General features: G+C 44.1%; 1 protein-coding gene across 2 annotated transcripts in view; it reads right to left on the reverse strand.

Moving 5' to 3' along the window:
* The window catches only part of LOC144170000 (endochitinase-like), a 30,040-nt gene that overhangs the window by 6,221 nt on the left and 11,586 nt on the right, over positions 1–12,233 (reverse strand). Inside the window, exons 6-7 of one of the 2 annotated variants that reach the window (XM_077699489.1) lie at positions 10,084–10,207; positions 1,902–2,093 (exon numbers count right to left, since the gene is read on the reverse strand). In XM_077699489.1, coding sequence (XP_077555615.1) covers positions 1,902–2,093; positions 10,084–10,207 — 316 coding nt within the window. The remainder of the gene's footprint in view (positions 1–1,901; positions 2,094–10,083; positions 10,208–12,233) is intronic. The other variant, XM_077699490.1, reaches the window with a different exon arrangement.

Consider the following 12,233-nt stretch of genomic DNA (forward strand, 5'->3'; position numbering starts at 1 on the left):
ACTTTTTGTTGACTGCAGTAAGTTGGTATGCTTGTATTGACAGGTTAGAGGCAGTCGTGTTTCACCCGCCGTGGTGACTCAGTGGCTAAGGCGTTGCGCTACTGAGCACGAGGTCGCGGGTTCGATTCCCGGCCGCGGCGGCCGCTTTTCTGATGGAGGCGAAAAGCAAAAACGCCCGTGGGTACGAGATTTCGGCGCACGTTAAAGATCCCCAGGTGGTGGAAATTAATCCGGAGCCCTGCACTACGGCGCGCCTCATCGCCTGCGTTGCGTCGGCGCGTTAAACCCTACAATCATACAGTGGACGGCGCGGTTGACCAGCAAGGACCCTACGTTCCAGCTTGACCTGGTGCAAAGGGCCCGCGCAGCCAGCCGCAGCGAGGGGATCCCGGACTAGGGATCCCCTCCACCGGGCGGGTGCCCTAACAACTGCACCTGTTGTTTTAATAAAGATTTGTTTCATTCATTCATTCAATCAAATCAGTCGTGTTTCTACACAGTACCAGTTGGAAGAATTCTTACAGCGTGTCTGTGCTACGAGATATCCCACTGCAAATTTTGATTGCCATTCGCATGGCAATGACGTGGCTGTGACGTGGCTGTGCTGCGCTGTCATATCATGATTTCGCCAGCCGAGAGGGGAAGGGGACAGTTATCGTCTTTGTCAATGCCTCCGCTCCATTGTCAGACTAAACGCCGCACGCCACAGCCGCGTCACATCAGGGAGTAGCTTAGCGCCGATTCTAACTCTCTTGCATGCCTAATCATGCGAACGGCGATTAAAATTTGGAGTCGGATATCTCGTAGCACAAGCACCCTAGAAGAATTCTTCAAACTGATGCTGTGTAGAAACACGACTGTCTCTAACCGGTCAGTATACAAACATACCGAGTTATGGCAGTCAACAAAAAGTTCGATTTTAGTTAATTTGGCTGCTGATAGCGAAGATTGTCATCTCACTTTGTGTCCCCCTGGCCACACCACTTATTTGCACAGGTGGTCTTCACGTGCCTCCCATTGTCTAATTTTAAGAAAACCATAAAACGTAGTTTTGAACAGCGATATACCAACGCGCTGTTTCAAAAAAAAAAAAAAAAACTAATTTTATTGCTTTTCAAAGTCTTAAAACAATATACTCCTTCCAAACTGTCGAAGCTTCAGGCGTATTGCTTCATGGCTGATCGTAGACATTAGCATGTTTCTGTAGGCGCTTTCTTATTTTTAGAGAGAAATACATTCATACATTGTTTTAAGAAACAAAATATAGAAGTCTGCACTTCATCACACGTCAAAGGGCTTTTGAATGTGACGCTGCAAAAATAATCTGCAGAAATTCGGAGAATTTACACTTCTTTACAACCAAATATGGCTACGAGTAGCGAGAGACGTTACATTATGTTATTCTTTTTAAGTTTTATTTTGTTTTTCTCCAATAATGTAAATTTATACCATTATTGCGATGAAGTGCCTTTAATTTTCTACTTAGGTTATTTTTAGATGCAAGGCGTACTGCAGAGTTGCTCCGTTTACGCTGTTTTTATTCGTATTTCCAACGTTATTTTGCGGACTTTTTTTGTTTAGTCTTCGGTTTTTTTTGTGGCGATAAATTTTATGCATATTTTTTATTGTGTCAGATCATTATTGTTTAAAAATTGTGTTTTTTTCCTGTATTTTTGGCTTTTCGAAATTCTGTCCAACAACTTTTCCCCATTTACGCTATTGTAACGAGTGCAGGTGGAACTTCCGCGATATCTGGATTATTGTGGAAATGCAGGGCGTTACACGGTCCTGGCTGTGGGGTTACCCGGCGAAGATGGCTACGCACTAAAAGCACCGTCGCATTGCAAGCCGCTTGCGCCAGCGCTGCCGCCGTTTCAGCCACGTGTCGTGCATGTTCTGACCTCGAAGTATGCGTATACTTTGTCGCTTTTGAGGAAAGCGCCCTCCTTCGGCGTCCTGTGGAGGTCGATGGGGGCGTGGAGCCCCGTGTTGTTCCGGCCGGCCAGCCTGTACACGCGGCCGTAGAAAGCCACGCCCAGCACCAGCTTCCGCTTCGACGCACCCCGGTCCAGCAGAGCCCGGAGCCCCTGTTCCTGCGCAGGGGGCGAGTGCGCGTTGCCGAGGTGAGAAACGCCGCCTCGACTCCGTCACTATGCCTTTTGGACTCCGCCACTTTGGCCATCATCGACTGAACAGCGCTTTTCCATTAACCTGCCAGATAGAGGGCTGCTAGTGTGCAAACGCGAGCCAGCTATATCGAACGCCGTAAAGTTGCAGACAACAGCGGTCTTTTTTCCAAGCAACCTTGATGGTTTTCAGTCGTCGTAAGTACGGGCTTATTAAGCGCGCTCGTACACTGCCGTTTGCAACAATGCCCCTCTGTCGGCCTTCTGAAGAAAATCTGGAAAGGCATTCGTAAGCGCGAGCGCGCGCAACGCCAAGCCTTGAAGAGACCCTGCAACCCTCTTTTCAACTTTTTTTTTTTTCTAAATCTTCAATGCTCTCAGAGCGTAGTCAACAAACACAACCAGTACCAATACTTAGAACACGGGGTCACAAGTACTCCAGCCGGAAGCTTTTGCTCTATACCCATCAGTTAACTTATAAACTTGCTTAAAGGAGCCATGAAGAGAAAATACAACTTCGTTTAATTTGAAAGAACTAGGATTCAGTATCCCACTCAGCTCCAATTAAGCCACAAAAGAGCTTTTTTTAACGAAAAAAAAAGCAAGAAGTATTTAAAAACTTTCAAATTTTGCGCCACAGTGACGTGTTATGAGCAAGAATGAGGTCATACGGGCCAACAATAAAACAATTTTCAGTGCGTTAACTGCACGTTAGCATTCTAGGGATGCGGTCAAATGAAATTAGAGGCCCCATTACAGACGTCCAGTGATGCGTCGTCGCAACAGGTCAGTTAAGCGGCCGCCAATTGCACAAACAAGGTGCCGTGACGTCATAGAAAAGTTGCGGGAAATTGGCTAGGGGGTCGCGACTGCTTCACACGTTTTCTTTAATATCTCCGTTATCTGTTCGAAGATTGTGATGATATTGGTATCATTGTTATCGCGACTAAGCCGTCTTTTTATAAACCCAACTTGTATTTTGTCTTCATGGCTCCTTTAAAAGTTTTTTCTCTCTTTCTCGGTATTGGCGTTCTTTAGGCGCTCGAATTACGTCATCACAGCACTGTAGCGGCTACAGGCCGTCTTTTGTTCAGTTATAGCAATAAACGAATTCGAGAGCGACTTCATAAAACAAAGCAGAAACGGAAGGTGGGTCTGCTGCAACGAGCAAATCACGCAGTGCCGCTCAGGGCTGGCGATAACTTTAGATTTCCAAGTTCTTCAAGACGTGAAGGAAAGAGTGAAAGCGTCTATCGGAAGTGTTGCAGAGTCCCTTTCAGTGACGAGGTAGAATCGTGGGGTCAGTCGATTTGTGTGCAGTTGTTAGGGCACGACAAACCTTCATTCTGATGCGAAACCTTTGCTCTCTTTTCTTTCCTTTTTTTTCTCCGTAGACACCAGAAAAAAGAAAACGAAAGCCAGATGAAAAATTACGGGACAATCTGACGCTGATTAGTTCTGGGTGGGCCAGCAAGCCTCATTTGGTTCATTTGTGCCATTAATTAAGCGGGTACGAATGTGTCTTTTTTTCAGCGCAAATGTTTGCTTATAATGCGTTCTGCAGTGCATTATGGTATTGAGTAGGCGTTTAACACTGTGCTGAGCCGAGTACACACAAAGATTTCTTGTGGTTGACTCACCTAGTGCTACTAAAAATATTTGCCTTGCCCTTTGCCTGCAATCTGCTTCTCGTAGTTCATTTGAGGTTATAGTGCTGGGGAAAATACTTATTTAAGTCAATTTAGTTGCCCGTAGAAAATGTAGCTAATTCTAGATAGAATATCGGCTATAGGTAGCAGGAACAGGCCAGTAATGCTTCTTTAAGTCAATTTAGTTGTCCGTAGAAACGTAGCCAATTATAGATAGAATATCTGCTCTAGGTAGCAGGAACAGGCCAGTAATGCTTCTTTAAGTCAATTTAGTTGCCCGTAGAAAATGTAGCCAATTATAGATAGAACATCTGCTCTAGGTACCAGGAACAGGCCAGTAATGCTTCTTTAAGTCAAATTAGTTGCCCGTAGAAAATGTAGCCAATTATAGATAGAATATCTGCTCTAGGTAGCAGGAACAGGCCAGTAATGCTTCTTTAAGTCAATTTAGTTGTCCGTAGAAAATGTAGCCAATTCTAGATAGAATATCTGCTCTGGGTATCAGGAACAGGCCAGTAATGCTTCTTTAAAGGGACACTGAAGTGAATTTGTCAAGCTCCCGTTTTTGCTTGCACTGCGTAGACTGGCTCAAATTAGCACACTTTTCATCGTTTATCCGGTTGACAAATCGGTAATTATTTTACAAAGCGCGAAAGAAGAAAAACTACCATGCGCGGTTTGCGGCGGCCGCACCAACTAAAGCTGTGACGTTGGGAAAAGCGGGCACCGTGATTGGACGATGCCCAAGGTGAGCAACCAAACAAGTTTCGGTTTCGGTTTCGGTTTCGGTTCTGTAAAACACAACCGGTGGCGTTGTTGGATGGGCATTCTCAATAACTCAGTAATCATCGTACCGCACTTCTGCCATGTTGTAATCTGTAAAAATGCACAAAGATAAGCCTCCCAGGACGGCTTGGAATCGTAGCATTCACTAGCCGAGGCCTAAGGACGCCCTCCACGTACCCGCAGACGCCCAAATGTCATGCGCTTTTCCCCCGTATTTGGAGCTTGCCTCACTCATGCCTGTACTGTAAAAAGCGTGTTCGCACCAGGCCAAGGGTCTGTTCATTCTGGCCTGTGCCCACTGCCCGCAAGCAGTCGGTGCTTATGGCAACAGCACGCCAACGAGAACTCGCTAGCGCGCCAGTGCCAGCCTGCGCGCGTTCTGTGAACTAGTTCGTGGAGCCATGAACGTTGCGGCCCAAAAAACGGTGAACTCAATGTAAAAAACATCGGCAGAAAACGAAAAAGTTAGTTTACAAAAAAAAAGAAAGAAAAAAAAGAAAAAAGCACGTACCCGCGGGGACTCGAACTCATGACGTGCAAAACACTTGCGGCAACATACCCAGCGCCCCAGACCACTCGGCCACGGGACTTTTTTTTTCTTTATTGTCTCGGCCACGGGACAGGCTCCGCCGACCTTAGTAATATCAGGTATATATTGTACAATAAGTTTACACTTTTATTTGGTTTTGGTATTTCAAGCAGCCTAGGTGACTATTTGTTGTATTGCGCTCGTGCAGTAAGCGTCCCCCGAGTTTCCACAATAGCTCACGTCTAGCAATTGCATTTCGTAGACGGAAAAGCGTTCGCAGATGCGTAGTCGTGCTGCTGACCGCTGTGCGTGTTCGCCCAGCGCAAAAAAGTGCTTCCCGCACCCTATTTTTACGCTGTACGGTAAAAATATCAGTTGATTTTATTTCCTTAGTACCTATATTGACTTCGCTGACTCTTCTCCCGCCTTCAAGAGGCCTTATATTTTCCTACTGGCGTACCAGTCAGCGAAGCGTCGCATGTGCGCTTGTGCAGCGCTTGTGTGAAGCGACCTTGACTTGGAGCTAGATACAGTGCACAAACTAACCAAGTAAAGAAAGGCCCATTCTTCCATTCACAAACGTGTCCTGGCTTCGTTTCAACTGAGCGAACGAATTGCGACGACCCGTCGGCGGCCGGCGGACGAAACGCTGGGCCGACTGGCTCTGTCAAAAGGCCGGGGAGCCGTGCAGTAGCGCAGACAATTGCGAGCTCGGCTCCTCGCGACGTCACACGAAAACGCCGCAGAAAATGGGCGAGCGTAAAGAGAGGAGGGCAGCATTTTCTAATTAATTTTCTACTAAATAAAATCGCGTAAACGAGCCCAGAGTGGTCGTAACATGGCCTGGGGACTCCGGACTACAATTTGCGCAAGTAATCCCGCAATGTTTACATATTACTTCAGTGTCCTTTTAAGTCAAGTTAGTTGTCCGTAGAAAATGTTGCCAATTCTAGATAGAATATCTGCTTTAGGTACCAGGAACAAGCCAGTAATGCTTCTTTAAGTCAATTTAGTTTTCCGTAGAAAATGTAGCCAATTATAGATAGAATATCTGCTCTAGGTACCAGGAACAGGCCAGTAATGCTTCTTTAAGTCAAGTTAGTTGTCCGTAGAAAATGTTGCCAATTCCTGATAGAATATCTGCTCTAGGTACCAGGAACGAGCCAGTAATGCTTTTTTAAGTCAAGTTAGTTGTCCGTAGAAAATGTAGGCAATTATGGATAGAACATCTGCTCTAGGTACCAGGAACAGGCCAGTAATACTTCTTTAAGTCAATTTAGTTGTCCGTAGAAAATGTTGCCAATTCTAGATAGAATGTCTGCTCTACGTACCAGGAACAGGCCAGTAATGCTTCTTTAAGTCAATTTAGTTGTCCGTAGAAAATGTTGCCAATTCTAGATAGAATATCTGCTCTAGGTACCAGGAACAGGCCAGTAATGCTTCTTTAAGTCAAGTTAGTTGTCCGTAGAAAATGTAGGCAATTATAGATAGAACATCTGCTCTAGGTACCAGGAACAGGCCAGTAATGCTTCTTTAAGTCAATTTAGTTGTCCGTAGAAAATGTTGCCAATTCTAGATAGAATATCTGCTCTAGGTACCAGGAACAGGCCAGTAATGCTTCTTTAAGTCAATTTAGTTGTCCGTAGAAAATATTGCCAATTCTAGATAGAACATCTGCTCTAGGTAGCAGGAACAGGCCAGTAAAGCTTCTTTAAGTCAAGTTAGTTGTCCATAGAGAATGTTGCCAATTCTAGATAGAACATCTGCTCTAGGTACCAGGAACAATCCAGTAATGCTTCTTTAAGTCAAGGTAGGGGTCCGTAGAAAATGTTGCCAATTCTAGATAGAATGTCTGCTCTAGGTAGCAGGAACAGGCCAGTAATGCTTCTTTAGGTCAATTTAGTTGTCCGTATAAAATGTAGCCAATTATAGATAGAATATCTGCTCTAGGTAGCAGGAACAGGCCAGAAATGCTTCTTTAGGTCAATTTAGTTGCCCGTATAAAATGTAGCCAATTATAGATAGAATATCTGCTCTAGGTAGCAGGAACAGGCCAGAAATGCTTCTTTAGGTCAATTTAGTTGTCCGTAGAAAATGTAGCCAAATATAGATAGAACATCTGCTCTAGGTAGCAGGAACAGGCCAGTAATTCTTATTTAAGTCAAGTTAGGGGTCCGTAGAAAATGTTGCCAATTCTAGATAGAATGTCTGCTCAAGGTAGCAGAAACAGGCCAGTAATGCTTCTTTAGGTCAAGTTAGTTGTCCGTATAAAATGTTGCCAATTCTAGATAGAATATCTGCTCTAGGTAGCAGGAACAGGCCAGTAATGCTTCTTTAAGTCAAGTTAGGGGTCCGTAGAAAATCTTGCCAATTCTAGATAGAATGTCTGCTCTAGGTAGCAGGAACAGGCCAGTAATGCTTCTTTAGGTCAAGTTAGTTGTCCGTAGAAAATGTAGCCAATTATAGATAGAATATCTGCTGTAGGTAGCAGGAACAGGCCAGTAATGCTTCTTTAAGTCAAGTTAGGGGTCCGTAGAAAATGTTGCCAATTCTAGATAGAATGTCTGCTCTAGGTAGCAGGAACAGGCCAGTAATGCTTCTTTAGGTCAATTTAGTTGTCCGTAGAAAATGTAGCCAAATATAGATAGAACATCTGCTCTAGGTAGCAGGAACAGGCCAGTAATTCTTCTTTAAGTCAAGTTAGGGGTCCGTAGAAAATGTTGCCAATTCTAGATAGAATGTCTGCTCAAGGTAGCAGAAACAGGCCAGTAATGCTTCTTTAGGTCAAGTTAGTTGTCCGTATAAAATGTTGCCAATTCTAGATAGAATATCTGCTCTAGGTAGCAGGAACAGGCCAGTAATGCTTCTTTAAGTCAAGTTAGGGGTCCGTAGAAAATCTTGCCAATTCTAGATAGAATGTCTGCTCTAGGTAGCAGGAACAGGCCAGTAATGCTTCTTTAGGTCAAGTTAGTTGTCCGTAGAAAATGTAGCCAATTATAGATAGAATATCTGCTGTAGGTAGCAGGAACAGGCCAGTAATGCTTCTTTAAGTCAAGTTAGGGGTCCGTAGAAAATGTTGCCAATTCTAGATAGAATGTCTGCTCTAGGTAGCAGGAACAGGCCAGTAATGCTTCTTTAAGTCAAGTTAGGGGTCCGTAGAAAATGTTGCCAATTCTAGATAGAATGTCTGCTCTAGGTAGCAGGAACAGGCCAGTAATGCTTCTTTAGGTCAAGTTAGTTGTCCGTAGAAAATGTAGCCAATTATAGATAGAATATCTGCTTTAGGTAGCAGGAACAGGCCAGTAATGCTTCTTTAAGTCAAGTTAGGGGTCCGTAGAAAATGTTGCCAATTCTAGATAGAATGTCTGCTCTAGGTAGCAGGAGCAGGCCAGTAATGCTTCTTTAAGACAAGTTAGGGGTCCGTAGAAAATGTTGCCAATTCTAGATAGAATGTCTGCTCTAGGTAGCAGGAACAGGCCAGTAATGCTTCTTTAGGTCAAGTTAGTTGTCCGTAGAAAATGTAGCCAATTATAGATAGAATATCTGCTCTAGGTAGCAGGAACAGGCCAGTAATGCTTCTTTAAGTCAAGTTAGGGGTCCGTAGAAAATGTTGCCAATTCTAGATAGAATGTCTGCTCTAGGTAGCAGGAGCAGGCCAGTAATGCTTCTTTAGGTCAAGTTAGTTGTCCGTAGAAAATGTAGCCAATTATAGATAGAATATCTGCTCTAGGTAGCAGGAACAGGCCAGTAATGCTTCTTTAAGTCAAGTTAGGGGTCCGTAGAAAATGTTGCCAATTCTAGATAGAATGTCTGCTCTAGGTAGCAGGAACAGGCCTGTAATGCTTCTTTAGGTCAAGTTAGTTGTCCGTAGAAAATGTAGCCAATTAGAGATAGAATATCTGCTGTAGGTAGCAGGAACAGGCCAGTAATGCTTCTTTAAGTCAAGTTAGGGGTCCGTAGAAAATGTTGCCAATTCTAGATAGAATGTCTGCTCTAGGTAGCAGGAACAGGCCAGTAATGCTTCTTTAGGTCAAGTTAGTTGTCCGTAGAAAATGTAGCCAATTATAAATAGAATATCTGCTCTAGGTAGCAGGAACAGGCCAGTAATGCTTCTTTAAGTCTAGTTAGTTGTCCGTAGAAAATGTTGCCAATTCTAGATAGCATATCTGCTCTAGGTACCAGGAACAGGCCAGTAATGCTTCTTTAAGTCAATTTAGTTGTCCGTGGAAAATATTGCCAATTCAAGATAGAACATCTGCTCTAGGTACCAGGAACAATCCAGTAATGCTTCTTTAAGTCAAGTTAGGGGTCCGTAGAAAATGTTGCCAATTCTAGATAGAATATCTGCTCTAGGTAGCAGGAACAGGCCAGCAATGCTTGTTTAGGTCAATTTAGTTGCCCGTAGAAATGTAGCCAATTATAGATAGAATATCTGCTCTAGGTAGCAGGAACAGGCCAGTAAAGCTTCTTTAAGTCAAGTTAGTTGTCCATAGAGATTTTTGCCAATTGTAGATAGAACATCTGCTCTAGGTACCAGGAACAATCCAGTAATGCTTCTTTAAGTCAAATTAGGGGTCCGTAGAAAATGTTGCCAATTCTAGATAGAATATCTGCTCTAGGTACCAGGAACAAGCCAGTAATGCTTCTTTAAGTCAATTTAGTTTTCCGTAGAAAATGTAGCCAATTCTAGATAGAATATCTGCTCTAGGTACCAGGTACAGGCCAGTAATCCATCTTCCAGTCAAGTTAGATGTCCGTAGAAAATGTAGCCAATTCTAGACAGAATATCTGCTCTAGGTACCAGGAACAGGCCAGTAATGCTTCTTTAAGTCAAGTTAGTTGTCCCTAGAAAATGTAGCCAATTCTAGGTAGAATATCGGCACTAGGTACCAGGAACAGGCCAGTAAAAATTATGTTTAATTTCTTATTTATTTTCTGGGCATTAAGACACCGATCGGCATCGCGCCAATTGCATGGCTGTTAGCTCGCTTACCACGTTAAACTCGGAGACTTCGCTGCCATCGATCGACCTTGGGTGGAGCGGACTGTGAATATCAGTTCTTTTGTTCCATTCGCCGCGAAGATCGTAACCAACCACGTTCATCCAATCCACGCACCTGGAACGTTTTAAATACAGTTAACGCAGTGGAAGAAACGAGAGCACGCACGTGCGGAATCAAACAGCTTCTTCTCTGCTCTGTGCTCGATTAGGGATAAACTGACTTTATTTTTCTATTAGAAAAATATAGTTAGGAATAATTATTTTATTTTGTTTGGCATGATTGGCAACGGTAGACGGGATTTCTTGTTTAATAGTTTTATATATGTAGTGCGTTATCCGCGTTCAGTAATTCGTCTTGTAAATCTATTTCCCCACATGCGCAAAGTGCGACAGAAGCAAGACGCGAGAGCCATAGTGGCTGTATAGATAAAAAGATACATAGTCACACCTCAAGCTAGCTGCAGTCGGTGCTGCGCGCACATGCACATATGTAGACCGCATTGCCATTCTTAGTTACTACACCTAAAGCAAGATGCTTCCATTAGCCGGAGCCAGCTCCTTTCAGAACAAATCATCACGGACTAAGAAAGCTGCATGCTGGTGTTTGTATGTATTCGTAGTGCATTCATGAGCTATCATTACGATACGGTGTGCATATTGCGGGGAAACTATATTAGAGTATACGGAAAGGAACTGACAGCTAATGATTTTGCTTCCATTATGTTGTACGATTCAGGCTCTCTGGAAGATGTCAACGAGTATTTTAGAGCTCGAGCTGTTGCAAGACGGCATCGCAATCGGCAGGTAACACGTCTATCTGTTCCAGTTTGCTTTTCTGCCACATGTACCCAATTTCGAGCGTTTCGACTGGGGAACGCACTAGCCAATTCCTGCAATCCGGAGATGAAGAAGCGCATCTCCAACGCGTTCGAGAAGACCCCTCAGTGCTTGAGAAAGTTATTGAATACGCACTAACCAGTGGTCTCTACAAGTTGGTGTAATAACCTGGACCGATAACTATCAAAAACGTTGCACCTATCTCTTCACGAAATTTGCGAACTATATGTTCACGGACTCTAAAATGCTATCCACCATTTCAAGTGATTGAACCTTGAACAGTGCTTTTTTTTCGATTATCTCCTCCCTTCCTTCGTGTCCCTCTCCTTCCCCAACAGGGCATTCATGTCCCCTCTGATAATAAAGGCATTCCTCCTCCTGCCACATGTTGCAGTCTTTCAAGTGGCCTTATTTTGGATTTATTTGGAGGAGGGCAGTCTATTGAAAGCAGCAATGAATGTAATCAGGGGGGGGGGGGGGAGACGAAATGCTCTCTGGTGAGGCAAGATAATGAACGACAACTGATTTCCATCCCAGGACACCGCAGTTCACTATAGCTCAGTTCAGGCTGGGCTTTTATGTCAATTTCACTCACTCACTCACTCACTCACTCACTCACTCACTCACTCACTCACTCACTCACTCACTCACTCACTCACTCACTCACTCACTCACTCACTCACTCACTCACTCACTCACTCACTCACTCACTCACTCACTCACTCACTCACTCAGTTCGTTCGGTTTCCGGTCATCTTATTGAAACGTCGCTCACAATTCTTGTCGCCTTTATTATATTAGCTACTCTTACAGCCAAAAAATAACGGTTTGAACCTCAAAACGTGCGGCGTTAAAAAGAACGCTGCTCTTTTTTTTAGACCGGAAGCACGAAGTAAAAAAGCTGAAATTGGCGTTTTAGTTTTTGCCGAAGCTTAAAGAGACCCTGCAACACTCTTTGAGCAGTGCAAGTAAACCTGCGCGACGTTTAGATTACAATGCCAGGAATACCTGAGCCAAATATTACACGTGCACGTGGAGCGGTGAGCGCGTAAATCGATGTGAAAGATGCGGAAAAACCAACCGCTCTCTCTTCAGTTGTCCTCATTATGCATGGCCTAAGGGACGTCACATAGGCCATGGCGGCCCGATCGGCTGTCACTGGTCAACTTCGCGGCTAGATTCTCCCATTTCCGTCGTCGTCATCGCTGTGTACGAACCTCTTCTATGCCTGAACCTGTAGGCACAGTTTTGCCGTTTCTTTTGTGTTTTGAGTGCGCGCGGAATTTGAGTGATGAGCTCAATAC

Source organism: Haemaphysalis longicornis, unplaced genomic scaffold (genome assembly GCF_048455015.1).
Source record: "Haemaphysalis longicornis isolate Haplotype H1 unplaced genomic scaffold, Haemaphysalis longicornis Haplotype H1 scaffold_2, whole genome shotgun sequence".
Taxonomy (NCBI): Eukaryota; Metazoa; Arthropoda; class Arachnida; order Ixodida; family Ixodidae; genus Haemaphysalis; species Haemaphysalis longicornis.